Source organism: Theropithecus gelada, chromosome 10 (genome assembly GCF_003255815.1).
Source record: "Theropithecus gelada isolate Dixy chromosome 10, Tgel_1.0, whole genome shotgun sequence".
Lineage (NCBI taxonomy): Eukaryota > Metazoa > Chordata > Mammalia > Primates > Cercopithecidae > Theropithecus > Theropithecus gelada.
Window position 1 is genome coordinate 39796747 of NC_037678.1, and position 17381 is coordinate 39814127.

General features: G+C 50.4%; 2 protein-coding genes across 3 annotated transcripts in view; one reads left to right on the forward strand and one right to left on the reverse strand.

The window, feature by feature from the left end:
- Nucleotides 1-694: 694 nt before the first annotated feature.
- The window catches only part of TCFL5 (transcription factor like 5), a 21668-nt gene continuing 4981 nt past the window's right edge, over nt 695-17381 (forward strand). Inside the window, exons 1-5 of one of the 2 annotated variants that reach the window (XM_025398387.1) lie at nt 695-1511; nt 2198-2384; nt 2976-3138; nt 5277-5520; nt 7964-8105. In XM_025398387.1, the coding sequence (XP_025254172.1) occupies nt 871-1511; nt 2198-2384; nt 2976-3138; nt 5277-5520; nt 7964-8105 (1377 nt within the window). In that variant the 5' untranslated portion in view covers nt 695-870. The remainder of the gene's footprint in view (nt 1512-2197; nt 2385-2975; nt 3139-5276; nt 5521-7963; nt 8106-17381) is intronic. The other variant, XM_025398388.1, reaches the window with a different exon arrangement.
- The window catches only part of DPH3P1, a 4051-nt gene continuing 2534 nt past the window's right edge, over nt 15865-17381 (reverse strand). The window contains exon 2 of the mRNA XM_025399560.1: nt 15865-16480. Coding sequence (XP_025255345.1) covers nt 16014-16480 — 467 coding nt within the window. The 3' untranslated portion in view covers nt 15865-16013. The remainder of the gene's footprint in view (nt 16481-17381) is intronic.

The window sequence follows — 17381 nt, forward strand, 5'->3', positions numbered from 1 at the left end:
TGGAGTCTCGCTCTGTCGCCCAGGTTGGAGTGCAGTGGCGCGATCTTGAGTCACTGCAACCTCCGCCTCCTGGGTTCAAGCGATTCTGCTGCCTCAGCCTCCTGAGTAGCTGGGATTACAGGCGCACACCACGACGCCCAGCTAATTTTTGTATTTTTAGTAAAGACAGGGTTTCACCATGTTGGCCAGGCTGGTCTCGATCTCCTGACCTCCTGATCCACCCGCCTCAGCCTCCCAAAGTACTGGGATTACAGGTATGAGCCACGGCGCCCGGCCATGCGCTGCGCAGTTTACGCGGATAAAGCGGATGGCCTGGGCACTGTGGGTCCAGGTAGCTGTTTTGACAACGTCTTCATTCCTGCGGCCGTAATGGGGCGCACGTGCACACACACGGATGTGGCTTCTCCCCAGGGTGTCACCGCGTAGGTACCACGCTGACTCCAGCGCAGCTGCCCTCGCCGGGCCTCAGTGGGGCGTGGCCGGGCAGCAGGGGCGTGGCTGGGAACTGGGGGCGTGGCTGGGCCGTGGGGGCGGGCCCTTCGTGCAAGCAGCCGCCGACGTGGGGCGGGGGCGGGGCCGGGCGTGCGGGCGGTTGGGCGAGGGCGGGGCCGGCGGCGGCGGGTAGCGGAGGGGGCGGGGCTAGCGCAGGGGTGGGGTTGCCGTTGCGGGGCGGGGCGGCGCAGGCGCAGTGCGAGGCACTCAGCGGTTTTCCCTCCCCCAACGGCGCGCCAGCTGTGGCCGGCGCAGCGTAGTGCTCGGGCCGGGGGTCGCCTCCTGCCTCCCGCCTCCCGCCTCCCGCCTCCCGCCTCCCGCCTCCCGCCTCCCGCCGCCCGCGTCGCCCTCGCCGCCGTTGGGCCGCGCCGCGCCGCCATGTCGGGCCCCGGGCCGCGGGAGCCGCCGCCGGAGGCAGGCGCGGCAGGCGGCGAGGCGGGCGTCGAGGGCGCGGGCGGCGGGGACGCGGCGCTGGGCGAGCAGGGACTGAGCTTCACGACCACCGACCTGAGCCTGGTGGAGATGACGGAGGTGGAGTACACGCAGCTGCAGCACATCCTCTACTCGCACATGGAGGCGGCGGCTGACGGCGAGCTCGAGACGCGCCTCAACTCGGCGCTGCTGGCGGCGGCGGGCCCGGGCGCGGGCGCGGGCGGCTTCGCGGCGGGCGGTCTTGGGGGCGCGGCGCCCGTGTACCCCGTGCTGTGCCCGTCCGCGCTGGCGGCCGACGCGCCCTGCCTGGGCCACATCGACTTCCAGGAGCTGCGCATGATGCTGCTGAGCGAGGCGGGCGCGGCGGAGAAGACGCCGGGCGGCGGGGATGGGGCGAGGGCCCGGGCCGACGGCGCCGCCAAGGAGGGCGCGGGCGCGGCTGCGGCTGGACCCGAGGGCGCGCCCGAGGCCCGGGCCAAGCCGGCCGTGCGCGTCCGCCTGGAGGACCGCTTCAACAGCATCCCCGCCGAGCCGCCGCCCGCGCCGCGCGGCCCCGAGCCCCCCGAGCCGGGCGTGGCGCTCAACAAGTGCGTGCCCGGCGGCCGGGGGCTGGCAGGGCCCGGGTGGAGGCCAGGGCCGGGGCAGAGGCAAAGGGGGCCCTCGCTGTGCACGCCCCCAGCCTGCCCTCCCGGCGGCACAGGGCGCGGACCCCACCGGGTGTGGGGCCTCCCCGAAAGGCTGTGTGCGCTGTGCGGGCCCCGGGGAGCAGGTACTTCCTGGAACTAAACACCCCCCACCCCCGCAGTGGCCCCGCCTGTAGAGTGGGACCGAGCGCGCAGAATTCCTGGGAACCATGTGCTCCGGGTGGCACTCTTAGATGTCAGGGAAGCCTGGGAAGGCCCGACGCGGGTTTGCAGGCTTTGAGCTCTAAAATGAGGCTCCAGCCTGCAGCCGCCCCCTTGGTGACCCTCAGGAATGGCTGTGGAAGGGGCTGAGTCCGCAGTTTTTTGCTCATCCCAACCTGTAGTTGCCCATCATGGTCAGACTGGAGGATGGCAGAAGTAAGATTGGTGTCAGGATGTGACGAGAGCAGGGAGGTGGCGCAAATTTGGGACTTCCCCAACAGCGCGAGTTGATAACTGTTGTGTAGAGATTTCCAGGATGAGAGTTGAGTTGCTCTCTGGAAAAAGTGGCCAGAGCCGTGAGAGTGGGATGGTGGATGCTTGTCTGCCACGTATTCCTGACACTTCTGGGCTTTCTTTTGTCTTGGCAGTTTGGTAACTCTCATTCGACATCCATCTGAATTAATGAATGTTCCTCTTCATCAACAACAAAACAAATGTACAACATTAGTGAAAAATAAAACTGCTGCTACAACTACTGCTTTGCAGTTTACATACCCACTGTTTACTACAAATGCTTGCTCTACTAGTGGAAATTCTAATCTTTCACAGACACAGGTAGGGAACATGATTTGTGAAGCTTTGCTCTTTTGGATTAAATGGGTAAATTTTAACTTATTTTGATTAGGTCCCAAGTACTTTTTTTTCCCTTGAGTGAGCTTAATAACCTTTTAAGCGGGGCGCCGAGGCTCACACCTGTAATCCCAGCACTTTGGGAGGCCGAGGTGAGTGGGTCATTTGAGGTCAGGAGTTCAAGAACAGCCTGGCCAGCATGGTGAAACCCTGTGCGAAAATTAACTGGGGGGTAGTGGCAGACACCTGTAATCCCAGCTACTCAGGAGGCTGAGGCAGGAGAATCGCTTGAGCCTGGAAGGTGGAGGTTGTGGTGAGCTGACATCCCGACACTGCACTCCAGTCTGGGCGACAGAGTGAGACCCTGTCTCAAAAAAAACCAAAAAAAACAAAAAAACACCTGTGCAAGTTGAGTATTTATGTGGTATGGGAATGTTTTAAAATCTTCAGTGCAACTAAAGTTCTCCAAATTGTGTATTAGTAGCTTTGATGTTTGTTAAGTGCATTTTATTTGTGCAGTAAAGAGGACATTAAGTCACATATTGATAAAATTCCTGTTGGTTCATTTTTTTCCAGAGTTCTAGTAACTCATGTTCTGTCCTTGAAGCTGCCAAGCACCAGGATATTGGATTGCCTAGAGCATTTTCTTTCTGTTATCAGCAAGAAATTGAATCCACTAAACAGACATTAGGTAGTAGAAACAAAGCTTTGCCTGAGCAAGTTTGGATTAAAGTGGGAGGTAAGCGATGAAGCAGCAGGTAGTGGGAGCTTTCTTGTGACCGAGCCCTGTGGCTGATGGTATTTTGGCCTTGGGGAGGGGGGTAGGGGAGACAGATGGTTTGTACACATGGGAAACAGTCTTGGAGGTGTCCATGTATCTCCGGATCCGTCCACCCACTTCCCCGTCTTCTCACTTTAAACATTATTCTGATTCACAAATATAATTAACCTTGATGTGGGAACATTGAGTTTGAGGGCTTTTTCATAACATTAAAGTGATAGACTTACATAAATTTTCCGTTATCTTCAAGTTACTGAAAGTACTTTGTAGTTTTTTATTTTCCTTATTTTGTACTCCATGAGTGAGGCAGGCATCTAACATCTGCTGAAAGCCTTTGGATAGGTGGATGCTAATAGGAGGACCCTGGGCTGCCACGAGAGGCCGTAAGGTGATTCAGAAAGTTTGGAAATAAAGTCACTGCTGAAGGCACTGCTGTGCTCACCTGCCTAGCCCCTTCCTCCCTGGGAAACACCTGCATAGTCCCTTCCTCCCTGGGAAACTGATTTGTCAAGTGACCCGATGAAAAGAACACTCCTTACACTCAGCTTTCCAAGAGTTGATGAAGACAGGACGGGGATGGAGAGCTACTGCCTTCTCCTGTGTCAGTCACTCCTTTTCCTCCCTGCAAAGTTTTATGCCAAAGTGTATGTTCACATTTGTAAGATACAAAGATGAGTATTAAAGTAGCCTCTGTGCTGACTACCCAGGTTAAGGAATAAAATGTCACCAAAACAACTGAATTCCTCTCTCCTGCTGAAAGCTTCGTCATCCTTCTGTAATATGTGCTCTGTGTGGCATACACGTGCACATGAGCACGCCTGCCAGTCACGTGCCTGCGGTTCTTTGATGGATACAGTTCCACATATGCACACGTGGCACAGCCTGTTATGCAGCAGAAGAGCTCGGACGCTACTTCTTACATAATGCTTTGGGGAGGAGAGCCACTTCTGAGGCGAGGGCATACACTTAATGCTGCTTCAGTTTTGTTCTGAGCATTGCAGTAAAAATACTGTCATATTAAAATAATTGGGTTTTTTTCTTGTTCTTAGAATAATTGTATATAAAGAAAATATTTTTGGGAGGAAATATGTCCAAGTGGTTTTTTTTTTTTTTCCCATTCTGACCTTGAGAAAAAGTAAACAACTTCTTGTTTTCTATATTCATAGGTAACACCTGTTGATTAAAGAGAGGGACTTTGGGCCGGGCATGGTGGCTCAAGCCTGTAATCCCAGTACTTTGGGAGGCCGAGGCGGGTGGATTACAAGATCAGGAGCTCGAGACCATCCTGCCTAACACGGTGAAACCCCGTCCCTGCTAAAAATACAAAAAAATTAGCCGGGCGTGGTGGCGCATGCCTGTAGTCCCAGTTACTTGGGAAGCTGAGGCAGGAGAATGGTGTGAACCCAGAAGGCGGAGCTTGCAGTGAGTGGAGACCACGCCACTGCACTCCAGCCTGGGCAACAGAGCGAGACTCCATCTGAAAATAGAAAAAAAAGAGGGACTTTGGATGAGGTCATATTGATTGCATAGCACTTGGAAGACGTATTTAATTTGATGATTGATTCTTGTTCAGTTTCATTGTTTTTGTTTTTTTTTTTTTTGAGACGGAGTCTCGCTCTGTTGCCCAGGCTGGAGTGCAGTGGCCGGATCTCAGCTCACTGCAAGCTCCACCTCCCGGGTTCATGCCATTCTCCTGCCTCAGCCTCCCGAGTATCTGGGACTAAAGGCGCCCACCACCATGCCCAGCTAATTTTTTTTTTTTTTGTATTTTAGTAGAGATGGGGTTTCACCATGTTAGCCAGGATGGTCTCGATCTCCTGACCTTGTGATCTGCCCGTCTCAGCCTCCCAAAGTGCTGGGATTACAGACATGAGCCACCGCGCCTGGCTGTTCAGTTTCATTATATAAAATAGGCTTGGACTTCTATTCCCTGCTGACACTGAGTAACTGCATTAATACATCTCTTTGTGGTTCGGTTCTCTGTGCTGCTTACCCAATAATGTTTATATCTTGGATTGAAAAGGCCAAAACTGTGTTCAGCATTAATTGAGATAAGAATAAAAAATTAAAAACCACTTTTTTCTTCTTTTGCAAAGAAGAAGCGCTATGCAAACAAGCACTGAAGAGGAATCGGAGTAGAATGCGTCAGTTGGACACAAATGTAGAGCGAAGAGCCCTTGGAGAGATTCAGAATGTGGGCGAAGGTGCCACTGCCACACAGGGCGCTTGGCAGTCCTCGGAGTCCTCACAGTCAAACCTGGGGGAGCAGGCCCAGAGTGGGCCCCAGGGAGGAAGGTCTCAGCGTAGGGAGAGGCATAACCGAATGGAAAGAGATAGAAGGTAATACGTGCGACTGCTTGTCAAGCTGGCTCATAAATGATTACCTTAGTCATACTACATGGTTATCACAGATAAAATGATCCTTAGCCATTTCTGCGTTCAGAGGGAAGAAAGGAGGTAGGAGCATCGTTAACTTTCCCAGATGGATCAGGGATCCCCCAGACTGCGCCCAGGCTCGCTGGCTCATTAGGAGGACTCCCGGGACTCAGCATGTAGTCACTCTCAGGCTGTGACTTACTATGGAGAAAGGATGCCAGGTGAGGTCAGCAAAGGTGCATGGGAAGAAGGCAGGAGATGAGGTGCAAGCTTCTAAGAGCGTGCCCTGTGGAGTCAGGCAGGATGCCCCTCATGCCCCAGTCATGTGGTCTGAAAACGTGGGTGAGGTGTTGCCAACCAGGAAAGCTTGCTAGAGACCAGGGGCGCGTCACGTAGGCACGCCCTCCCTGCATGCAGCCGCAGTCCAGTCTCCCAGAAGGAAAACAGGTGATCAGTGTCAACCATATTGTTTGCACAGTGTAGGTCCTGGGAGCCACTCCTAACTCTACAAATCTAGGTTCACAGATTCCACTAAGGGCTAGCGCTGACTGCAGGCCTTTCTGAGGAGAGTGATCAGGCTGTTATGGTAACTGCTGCTTAACCAGCCAACTGAATTCTGCAAGTTTTCCTGGTTCTTTTAAGATTGCTGGGAAGGAGGAGGTTAAAATTGTTATTTAAGTGGTTTTGTCTGTAGATTTTATTTGTGGTATCCTTTGTAGAATTAAGAGGTGGTTAGTTTTTTTCTATTATAATTGGGTTTCCTTTTTTTTTTTTTTTTTTGGTGAGATGGAAATTTACTCTTGTTGCCCAGGCTAGAGTGCAATGGTACGATCTTGGCTCACTGCAACCTCCACCTCCCAGGTTCAAGTGATTCTCCTGCCTCAGCCTCCCTAGTAGCTGGGATTACAGGCATGCATCACCACGCCTGGCTAATTTTGTATTTTTAGTAGAGACAGAGTTTCTCCATGTTGGTCAGGTTGGTCTCGAACTCCTGACCTCAGATGGTCTGCCCGCCTCGGCCTCCCAAAGTGCTGGGATTACAGGCGTGAGCCCCCACGCCCAGCATGGCAATTTCTTTTAAAGGGATCTATTCAAACTAGCTAGGGCAGGGTATGGTGGCTTATGGCTGTAATCTCAGTACTTTGGGAGACTGTGGTGGGAGGATTGCTTGAGCCCAGGGTTTGAAACCAGCCTGGGCAACATAGCAAGTCCCTGTCTCTAAAGAAAAACCAGCAATACTAGTGGTGGTGCACACCTGTCGTCCCAGCTACTTGGGAGGCTGAGGTGTGGGAGGATCGCTTGAGCCCAGGAGTCAACGCTATAGTCAGCTGTGATCCTGCCACTGCACTCCAGCCTGGGCCACAAAGTGAGACCCATGTCCCAAAGAAAGAAAATAAAAAAGCTAGCTATATATCTTTTTATGATACTTACATACACATAGACTGAGGGCCTTCCTCAGCCTACTGTGAATTATGAAGGGCGTTTTGCTTGCTCTGACATTTATTTAATAGACATTCATTGAGTAGCTGCTATGTAGAAAGCCTTACACCGTATGTTGACAGTTTGGAAATTTGACTCTAGCTCTACTGCATAGACTTGTGGTTAGAGTTGAATGAGCTGATGCGTAAAGAGTGTTTGGCTCAATGCCTAGAAGTCCAAAAGCACCTAGTAAATGCCAGCTGCTGTTTTACCAGCAGAGTCTCTAATTAAAATTCTAAATACACGGTGTGAAGACGAGTAACAAAGGCCATATTGAATAAGTTGCTGAGTATCTGCTTGTTTAGGACTTTGCATGGTACTGAATGTAATATGTAAAAGTTTAAAAAATAGTCTAATAACAAGACTCCAATTGTTTATCTCTACAAAGACTGAGTTTCAGAATATTAACAGAGTATTGGGCCGTGATCCTTTCAGAATCAGGGCCCCTTGGAGAATCTGAAAGCTGTGCGTGAATTCCTGGTAGGGTTTTTAGCCCATAAAGGGCAAGTAATATCAGTCTTGAATGAAAGAGGAATCTGCCCAATTTGGACCCCTCAGTGGTCCAGACGGAAGAAGGTGTCAGACAAAAAATGTTGCTTCCAATTTCAGGGGCTTTGGAACCACCCCTAATCCAGAGACTTGAACCTGGCCCATGAGAAGTAAATAAGGAAAGCTCCAGGGAGCGTGTGGGTCATGGGGCTGCCAAGGGCACCCAAGGATGCTCTGGCCTCCCAAAGGCAGTAGCTGCCTCTGTAGACGAGGCCGTGGCAAAGCTGTGGGACTTCCTGTGGTGATGGGCATTTCCGTGGCACTCAGTGGCCAGGCTTCACGGGCTCTGATTCCCTCAAGTACTACAGCGAGATGCTTCCTTTTACGTGTTTGTTTTGCTCCGGCGTCTCTCGGTGATGACTTTGGGTTTTGACTGTAGGCGCAGAATCCGCATTTGCTGTGATGAGTTGAATCTCTTAGTACCGTTCTGCAATGCCGAGACTGACAAGGCCACAACTCTGCAGTGGACCACAGCATTCCTGAAATATATCCAGGAAAGACACGGAGATTCTCTTAAAAAGGTTAGTGGTAGGCCAGGTAGATTTCCAGAATTTTATAAATTTTTCTTATCAATGTCCCTCTTTTTTCCTAAGGATAACTCAGACTATCCTTTGCTTCCTGGAATCTAACGTCAGATACTAAGTCCATTATGAACAAAGCTCTGCTCATTAATGATATAACTTGTCATTTACTGAAGTGTTAGTCACAGCCTACATGTGTTACACCGCAGTGTATAAATGACTGTGAAGAGTCAATTGTCAGATAGCGGATTGGGCCCCTGCTGTGTACGGTATACTGTACTGGGGCTAACGGGTGTGTAGGACATGATTTTTGCCCTCGGAAAAACTTGTGAAAGGGATAAAAGCAAGAATAGAAAAACAAAAACCGGCCAGGCACAGTGGTTCACGTCTGTAATCCCAGCACTTTGGGAGGCCGAAGTGGGAGGATCTCTTGAACCCAGGAGTTTGAGACCAGCCTGGGCAACATGGCAAGACCCCATCTCTACTAAAAATACAAAAATTAGCCTGGTGTGGTGGCATACGCCTGTAGTCCCTGCTACTCGGTGGGGGGCTGAGGAGGGAGGATCGATTGAGCCAGGGAGGTGGAGGCTGCAGTGAGCTGAGATCATACCACTGCACTCCAGCCTGGGCAACAGGGCAAGACCCTGCCCCACCCCTACCCACCCTAAAAAAGAAAGAGAAACAAAAATGCAGGTACGTGACAAATAGTCTGATATGAACTTCAAATATGCCCAGCAGGTTAATAAGAAATATACTTCTGTGGATCGGGTGACTAAACCTCTGTGGACTGGGTGAATGTACTTCTGTGGACAGGTGACTATACTTCTGCCGACTGGGTGACTATGCTTCTGTGGGCTGGGTGAATATACTTCTGTGGACCGGGTGACTGCCTCTGTGGACTGGGTGAGTGTAGTTCTCTGGACCAGTTAACTATACTTCTGTGGACAGGGTGATTATACTTCTGTGGACTGGGTGACTATATTTCTGTGGACTGAGTGGCTATATTTCTGTGGACTGGGTGGCTATATTTCTGTGGACTGAGTGACTATACTTCTGTGGACTGGTTGACTATATTTCTGTAGACTGAGTGACTATACTTCTGTGGACTGGGTGACTAGGGAGGAACCGGCGTGTTAGCGCCAGCATATCCAGTCTCTCAGGACAGCCACCCTGCCATGATCCTGTCTGCATGGTCATGGCAGTGGCCTGCAGGAAGCCATTGTGGTTGGCTGGAACTGGACGTGTGGTTTGAATGTGGGAGTTCGGTCAGCCCCTCAGTGGCCCAAAAGGAAGACGGTGTCAGTCACAGGGCTGGTTCTGGGCCCTGCCTTGGGGGGACCCGAGTTCCAGGGTTCTGGGCCCTGCCTTGGGGGGACCCGAGTTCCAGGTCCCGGCCTGAGCGTTGCAGTGGCCAGGGTGAGTGGCTGTTTGGCCCTCCAGGAGTGAGCAGACCTTAGTGAAATAGATCCACAGGGTCCTGACTTTGTACCTGGTCCAGGCTGTGGGGGAATTGCTGCTGTTGACCCAGGCAGGAGTCTGACTAGAGAACGAGCTAAGGTTGCTGCAACAAACAAGGACCCCTTTCAAGAAGGGCTCCCAGACCTGGCGCAGTGACTCATGCTGTGATCCCAGCACTCCGGGAGGCTGAGGCGGGTGGATCATTTGAGGCCAGGAGTTCGAGACCAGCTTGGCCAACGTGATGAGACCCCATCTCTACTAAAAATACAAAAATTTAGCTGGGCGTGGTGGCACGTGCCTGTAGTCCCAGCTATTCAGGAGGCTGAGGCAGGAGAATTGAACCCGGGAGGTGGAGGTCGCAGTGAGCCAAGATAGCGCCACTGCACTCCAGCCTGGGTGACAGAGCGAACTCCATCTCAAAAGAAGGGCTTCTGTGTGTTGTCGTGGTGGGGCTGGAGAGAGGTCCCCGCAGCTGGGCTGTGGTGAGTGAGGGCTCTTCCCTTCAGCACCAGGCAGAAGTTTGTCTTGTCTCTGTCCCTTTTCTATGTCCACATGACATTTACATCTTGTGAGCTGCATAATTTAGGTTCTTTATTTTCATTATGCATTTAATTGCATTCTATAGCGATACTATGTTAAATGTGTTCTAATTGGATCATTTTTGGTTATTTACAATGCAGTTACTCTTGAAGATTATTGTTAGAGGTAGACTGTTGATTTGATAAAATAAAGCTTTTGTGTTTTAAAAATGCTTTAATGTTTTGGTTTTGTGTATCTATTAGCAAATCATTATTGATCTAATTTACTCAAATAAGACAAAGGCATTTATAATTTTTGAAATTAAAAAATGTTAATTGTATGTACAGTCAGATTAAGTAGACCAGATGTTTATGGATATATTTTACATACATTCTGTTTGCTGAATATTTCTGAAATGTAATTACATTGAACCTGATTATTTCTGGGTCACATTATTAGACCCACCAAGAAATAGGCTGAGGTCAAGTCAATTCACAATTTTTTTGGGGAATTAGAACCTAAAAAGCCAAAACACATGGGTTCTTAATTATTTCCTTAGTGACTTCCCCCTTTTACTTGCGTGCGTATTTTTGTCCTTAAAGACATAACACATGAGAGTTTTAAGTGATTTATCTATATTATTTGGTATACATTTCACTCAGCAGGTCTTTTGCAGTGTGACCAGGCACTGCTGACGATGCTGGGGTACCCCGGGCAAGACAGAGGCATGTCTGGCATGGAGGGAGGCGGGGGACGAGTAAACGTGAAGACAGTGGGAGCAGGGCCTTGTGGATGGAGGATGCTGCTGTGAGCCAGCCTGACTGGGGGGCTGCTTTGGATTGGGTGGTTGAGGGAGGCGCCCAACCAAGGCCCAATGATGACAGGGAGCTGGCAGCCGGGACCTGGGAGCTGCAGGGTCTGAGGAGTGCCTGTCTGCCAGCCAGCGTTGCTGGGCAGGGCCCTGGGGCAGGCTGGGGCCTGGTGGACCGCAAGTCCTGAGGGTTGGGGGCCTTGGCAGTCTTTTGGCAGCGAGTGACATGACCTGACCCACGTCACCCCGCTGCTGGGGGCACCGGATGCTGGGAACTAGGAGTTGGACTGGGGTGAGAGTGGAAACCAGGAGTCTGCAGCAGCTGGGAGATGTGGCTGGCCCGGCAGTGGCTGCCAGGGGGCGGCGCTGGGGAGGAGGAAAAGCACGAGGCTTCTTGTGTTTGTGGCGGTACCAGTTGGGGGGTGTGATGGGAAAAAGGCGTCAGGATTTGGCTGCAGTGACTGGGTGGACGGGGCTGTTTACTGGGAGGGAAGACTCGGAGAAGCAGGATCTTGGCATCAGGTGGGGACATCGGGAGGCAGGGGATAGACAAGTATGGGGTGAGGGCAGGGCGGCGTCAACCATCAATGATTCACTTCCTGTTAGTTTTCTAGTGAACATAGGAAGTACAGTGATCATCTGTACACCTATCCTTCAATCTCTGCAATGAACATTTACCGTATTTACTTTGTACACACGCACAATTTCAAAGACAATTATAGACACGAACCTTCATCTCTAAATATTTCTACATAAATCTTTGAAAGACAGGCCTTCCACGGAACCCCAACACCACTATCATGCCTCATCAAGATGATGGCAAGTCGTTTTCATATCCTCTCATGCACAGACTGTGTTCAGATCTGTCCAAAATGTTCTTTTATTGCTACCATACCTGCCCAATTTTTTTCATTTTAATGTTTATTTTATTTTTTTGAGACAGAGTCTTGCTGTCTCCCAGACTGGAGTGCAGTAGCATGATTATGGCTCACTGCAGCCTCTGCCTCCTAGATTCAAGCAATCCTTCTGCCTCAGCCTCCTAAGTAGCTAGGACTACAGGTGTGTGCCATCATGCCCAGCTAATTTTATTTTTGTAGGGATGGGGTTTTGACATGTTTCACAGGCTGGTCTCATACTTCTGGGCCCAAGTGATTCTCCTGCCTCAGCCTCCCAAAGTGCTGGGATTACAAGCATGAGCCACCATGCCTGACCAATTTTTAAAATTTTTGTAGCAATAGGGTCTTGCTATGTTGCCCAGGCTGGCCTCCCAAAGTGCTGGGATTATAGGCATGAGCCACCACACCCAGCCAAAATGTTCTAAAAATGACTTTCTTAGCTGTTTTTTTCCCACAGTCCAGCCACCCACCCATGGATTATACACTGCATTTGATGATGGTTTTCAAGCTCTTTGAGCTGTAAGAATCCCACCCACAGTTATTAACTATGGCATTGAGGTTTTGAAGAGATCAGGCCAGTTATCTAGAGAGTGCCCCACATTCTGGGTTTAGATGGCTCTATTTACTTTTGGTAGTTTTAAATTTTGGTGTAATTTCAAACTTACAGAAAAATTGCAAGAACGGTACAAAGAGCTCTTTGTAGGCCTGTCCAGGTTTGCTCCATTCTCCCTGCCAGTCCCAGTTTCTCTCCAGTATCTTTGGGATCCATTTGATAGTAAGTTGCAGACACCATGCTTCTTTATACCTAAGTACGTCCATGTTTTTTTGTGTTTTTTTTTGAGACAAGAGTCTTGCTCTGTTGCCCAGGCTGGAGTGTAGTGGTGCGATCTCAGCTCACTGCAACCTCTGCCTCCTGGGTTCAAGCAATTCTGCCTCAGCCTCTCGAGTAGCTAGGACTATAGGCGTGCGCCACCACCCCCGGCTAATTTTTGTATTTTTAGTAGAGATGGGGTTTCACCATGTTGGCCAGGCTGGTCTCAAACTCCTGACCTCAAGTGATCCCACCCACCTTAGCCTCCCAAAGTGCTGGGATTGCAGTTGAGTCACCATGCCCAGCTAATTTTTGTATTTAGTAGAGACGGGTTTTCATCATGTTGGCCAGGCTGGTCTCGAACTCCTGACCTCAGGTGATCTACCTGTCTCAGCCTCCCAAAGTGCTGGGATTACAGGCATGAACCACCACACTCGGCCAGTGTTTACTTTTTTTGTTTGTTTGAGATGGAGTCTCGCTCTTGTCACCCACTCTGGAGTGCAATGGCGTGATGTCGGCTCACTGCAACCTCCGCCTCCTGGGTTCAAGTGATTCTCCTGCCTCAGCCTCCCGAGTAGCTGGGATTACAAACATGCGCTACCACGCCCAGTTAATTTTTGTATTTTTAGTAGAGACAGGGTTTTGCCATGTTGGCAGGCTGATCTCGAACTCCTGACCTCGGGTGATCCACCTATCTCAGCCTCCCAAAGTGCTGGGATTACAGGCGTGAGCCACCACACCTGGCCGAGTTTTTAATTTTTTTTGTTTGAGATGGCGTCTCGCTCTTGCCACCCAGTCTGGAGTGCAATGGTGTGATCCTGGCTCACTGCAACCTCTGCTTCTTGGGTTCAAGCAATCCTCCTGCCTCAGCCTCCCGAGTAACTGGGATTACAAACACGTGCCACCATGCCCTGCTGATTTTTGTATTTTTATTAGAGACAGGGTTTCGCCATGTTGACCAGGCTGGTCTCGAACTCCTGACTTCAGGTGATCTGCCCGCCTCGGCCTCCCAAAGTGCTGGGATTACAGGCTTAAGCCACCACGCCCGGCCCCCGTGTTTACTTTTTAATATCCATAACGATAAAAATGAGGACATTTAACCTTGGTGCAAGACTGTTACTCACATTTTGCCTGCTGTCGCGATAGTGCCCACTACAGCTTTTTCCGCAGTCGGGATGGCATCTGGGACGCTGGTTGTGTGTAGTTGTGAGACGCCCCTGCACACTGGGGGCCCTGAAGGCGCCGACCACACCTGGGGCCTCCCTTGTGGTGTCTGTCCCTCCCTTCTTCACACCAGCAGGTGGCTGAATCCCACTTCGTGTCTCCCTGCCGTCTGCATCAGGCCCTGGTGTCGCTGTCCCTCACATGCTGTCTGGCGTCAGGCCCTGCTGCAGACTCGGACTGGCCTGTCCCTTCTGTCCTCCTTTCCTGTGGACACGCTGTGACTTCTCTCATGATCCTCCTGTGAGAACTCCCTGGACCTCGTGTCCTGTACTGGCAACCGCCCATTTCTCTGCTCTCCTTGGCTGCCCGGCGCTTGTCTGTACCTCTTGAGCTACTGCATCCTCGCTTGGATCCATTCCCAGCAGCCTGTGACCGTAGCCTCCCGTGCTGTTTAGTCACGCTACCATGCCCAGCTAATTTTTGTATTTTTAGTATAGACAGGGTTTTGCCATATTGACCAGGCTGGTCTCGAACTCCTGACCTCAGGTGATCCGCCCGTCTTGGCCTCCCACAGTGCTGGGATCGCCAGCGTGAGCCACCACACCCAGCCCACATTCAGATTTTCATTCTGTTTTTGAACATGCCACTGGAGGGCCTCTCAGCTGCAGAGCAAGCCTTTGTCGCTTGTTTGTGGCAGAATGAGCCGAACGCTGTGTTGTGACCTGTTTTAAAAATAAAGCATGTTGAAAAAGAATAGCCATTGTCTTTGACCTAATGAGTTTATGCCTCCTTACCTCTGGCCACCTGAGCTCCTTGGTCCACTGTAACCCTCTGGCCCGGGCTGTGCTGGAGTCTTTCTGGGGCTCAGTCATTCACTTTTTTGGTTTTTCGTGTGGGGTCAGTGGTAGTGCTTTCTCCGTCATAATTTGCTTTTATCTTTATTATCCAAAAACCTTATTTCTCTTATTTCCTTCTTTAAGTTTAATTTTATTCTGGCATCTTGGGTTGAAAGTTTATTTCGTCTATCTTGTTTTCTAATCAATGCATTATAGTAAATTTGTCCTGGTGTGCTTTTGAAACATTTCACAGGTTAGGACACAATGCTTTCATTGTTTCTCAGTTCTAAGTAGCTTGTAATTTTTCTTTTTTTTTTTTGAGACAGAGTTTTGCTCTTGTTGCCCAGGCTGTCGTGCAATGGCGCGATCTTGGCTCACTGCAGCCTCTGCCTCCCGGATTCAAGCAACTCTCCTGCTTCAGCCTCCCGAGTAGCGGGGATTACAGGCGTATGCCACCACGCCCAGCTAATTTTGTATTTTTATTAGAGACGGGGTTTCTCCATGTTGGTGAGGCTGTTCTCAAACTCCTGACCTCAGGTGATCCGCCCGCCTCGGCCTCCCAAAGGCCCGGCCGCTTTCTTCCTGTTAATAACTTCCTGGTATATTTTCCTGACATGTAGTTAGAACTATTTCTTTTTTCCTACCAAGAATTTTTTTTTATTGTTGGTATTATTCTTTTTCTTTTTTTTTTTTTTTTCTCTTTCTCTCTCTTTTTTTTTTTTTTTAGCAAGGGGCTCTCATTCTGTCACCCAGGCTGGAGTGCGGTGCAACCACAGCTTATTGCAGCCTTGTCCTCAGGCTCAGGTGATCCTCCTGCCTCAACCTCCCGAGTAGCTAGGACTATAGGCACCCATCACCACCACGCCTGTCTTATTGTTATTCTTCTCATATTCACAAATCTAATATGAGTATCTACTTTGTTACGTTATCATCTCAATATGTTTTGATGCTATAAAAATTCCTTTAAAACTTGACTATTTCACATATGTTCTGTTGCAAATAGATGCTGACTGAGAGTGCAATGACATCAGTACCATGTCTTTGGCCTGGGCTCGGTTGAGGGGGACTAAAGGGATCGGTTCCTCTCTTTCACAGCTGCCCCAACTCCCAGGAGACGGGTTGTGGGCGGGCCCTGCAAGGGTCCAGATGGAACCACAGCTTAACCCTGCCTCTGCCCGACTGTCCACAGTGAAGGCAGACGCTGGGGCTAGCCTCATCACTGTGTGAAAATAGCTGAGAAGATCTCGCCAGTGCCTGGTTATGTCTGAGAATGATTATTTTCTTCTTCCTTTCTTTTTTTTTGAAATTATCTTCTTTTAAATTTAGATGGATAATTAAGAATGATTCCAATTTAAGGTTCTAAGCACAAAATCCAGATACGTCATGTTATGGACTTGCTTCCTGCAGATGAAATCAGCAGAGTTGATGGAAAGAATCCACGACACTCCTACAGAACAGCAGATCACAAATGGTTGTCTCCACGAAGCCAGAAGCTTTGCGTTTGAAATTTCTATCTGGGCTCATTGCCAGCTGTTCAGGATTCGGATTCCTGAAGGCTTCTTTAGCACTTAATTCTTTGTTGACTGAAGGGGCTGGGACCGTTTCTCCACACGCAGACTGATCTTTGTCATAAGTCACTTTTGTAAGGAGAGAGCAGCTAGGACACATTGCCACGCCTTCCCCATTCTCCAGATCTTCTTTGGTGATGGCGAAGTTATCTCCACATGGGCAGGGACAGAAATACGTCTCCGAGTCCTCGTCATATTGGAAGTCCTCGATTTCCACCTCGTCGTGAAACACTGCCACGGTCAGCGGGGGTCGCTGAAGGGATGACGCCCTGGCAGTCTGAGACCATCTCCGAGGGTCCAAGTTTGGTGGAGCTGGCCTGGGCTCTGACTTTCATTTAATTATCCTAAAAGGTGCATTCTATCTTACCAAATATAGGCAAGTTTTTTTTTTTTTTTTTTTTTTTTGAGATGGAGTCTTGTTCTGTCACCCAGGTTAGAGTGCAGTGGCGCGATCTCGGCTCACTGCCAGCTCCACCTCCCGGGTTCACGCCATTCTCCTGCCTCAGCCTCCCGAGTAGCTGGGACTACAGGCGCCCGCCACCTCGCCCAGCTAGTTTTTTGCATTTTTAGTAGAGACGGGGTTTCACCGTGTTAGCCGGGATGGTCTCGATCTCTTGACCTCGTGATCCACCTGCCTCGGCCTCCCAAAGTGCTGGGATTACAGGTGTGAGCCACCGCACCCTGCCAATGTTTTTCGTATGTAGGCTTTAGGTATCAGAATGTAGGAAATTATCAAAATGTGGGGTCATCTTAAATTGCATCCTAAAACCTTTTAAAATTTGGGAAGAAGCCAGGTATGGTAGCTTACACCTGTAATCCCAGCACTTTGGGAGGCCGAGGTGGGTGGATCACCCGAGGCCAGGAGTTCGAGACGAGCCTGGCCAACATGTTAAAACCCCATCTCGGCCGGGCGCGGTGGCTCAAGCCTGTAATCCCAGCACTTTGGGAGGCCGAGGCGGGTGGATCACGAGGTCAGGAGATCGAGACTATCCTGGCTAACATGGTGAAACCCCGTCTCTACTAAAAATACAAAAAACTAGCTGGGCGTGGTGGCGGGCGCCTGTAGTCTCAGCTACTTGAGAGGCTGAGGCGGGAGAATGGCGTGAACCCGGGAGGTGGAGCTTGCAGTGAGCCGAGATCACGCCACTGCACTCCAGCCTGGGAGACACAGCGAGACTCCGTCTCAAAAAAAAAAAAAAAAAAAAAAAAAAAA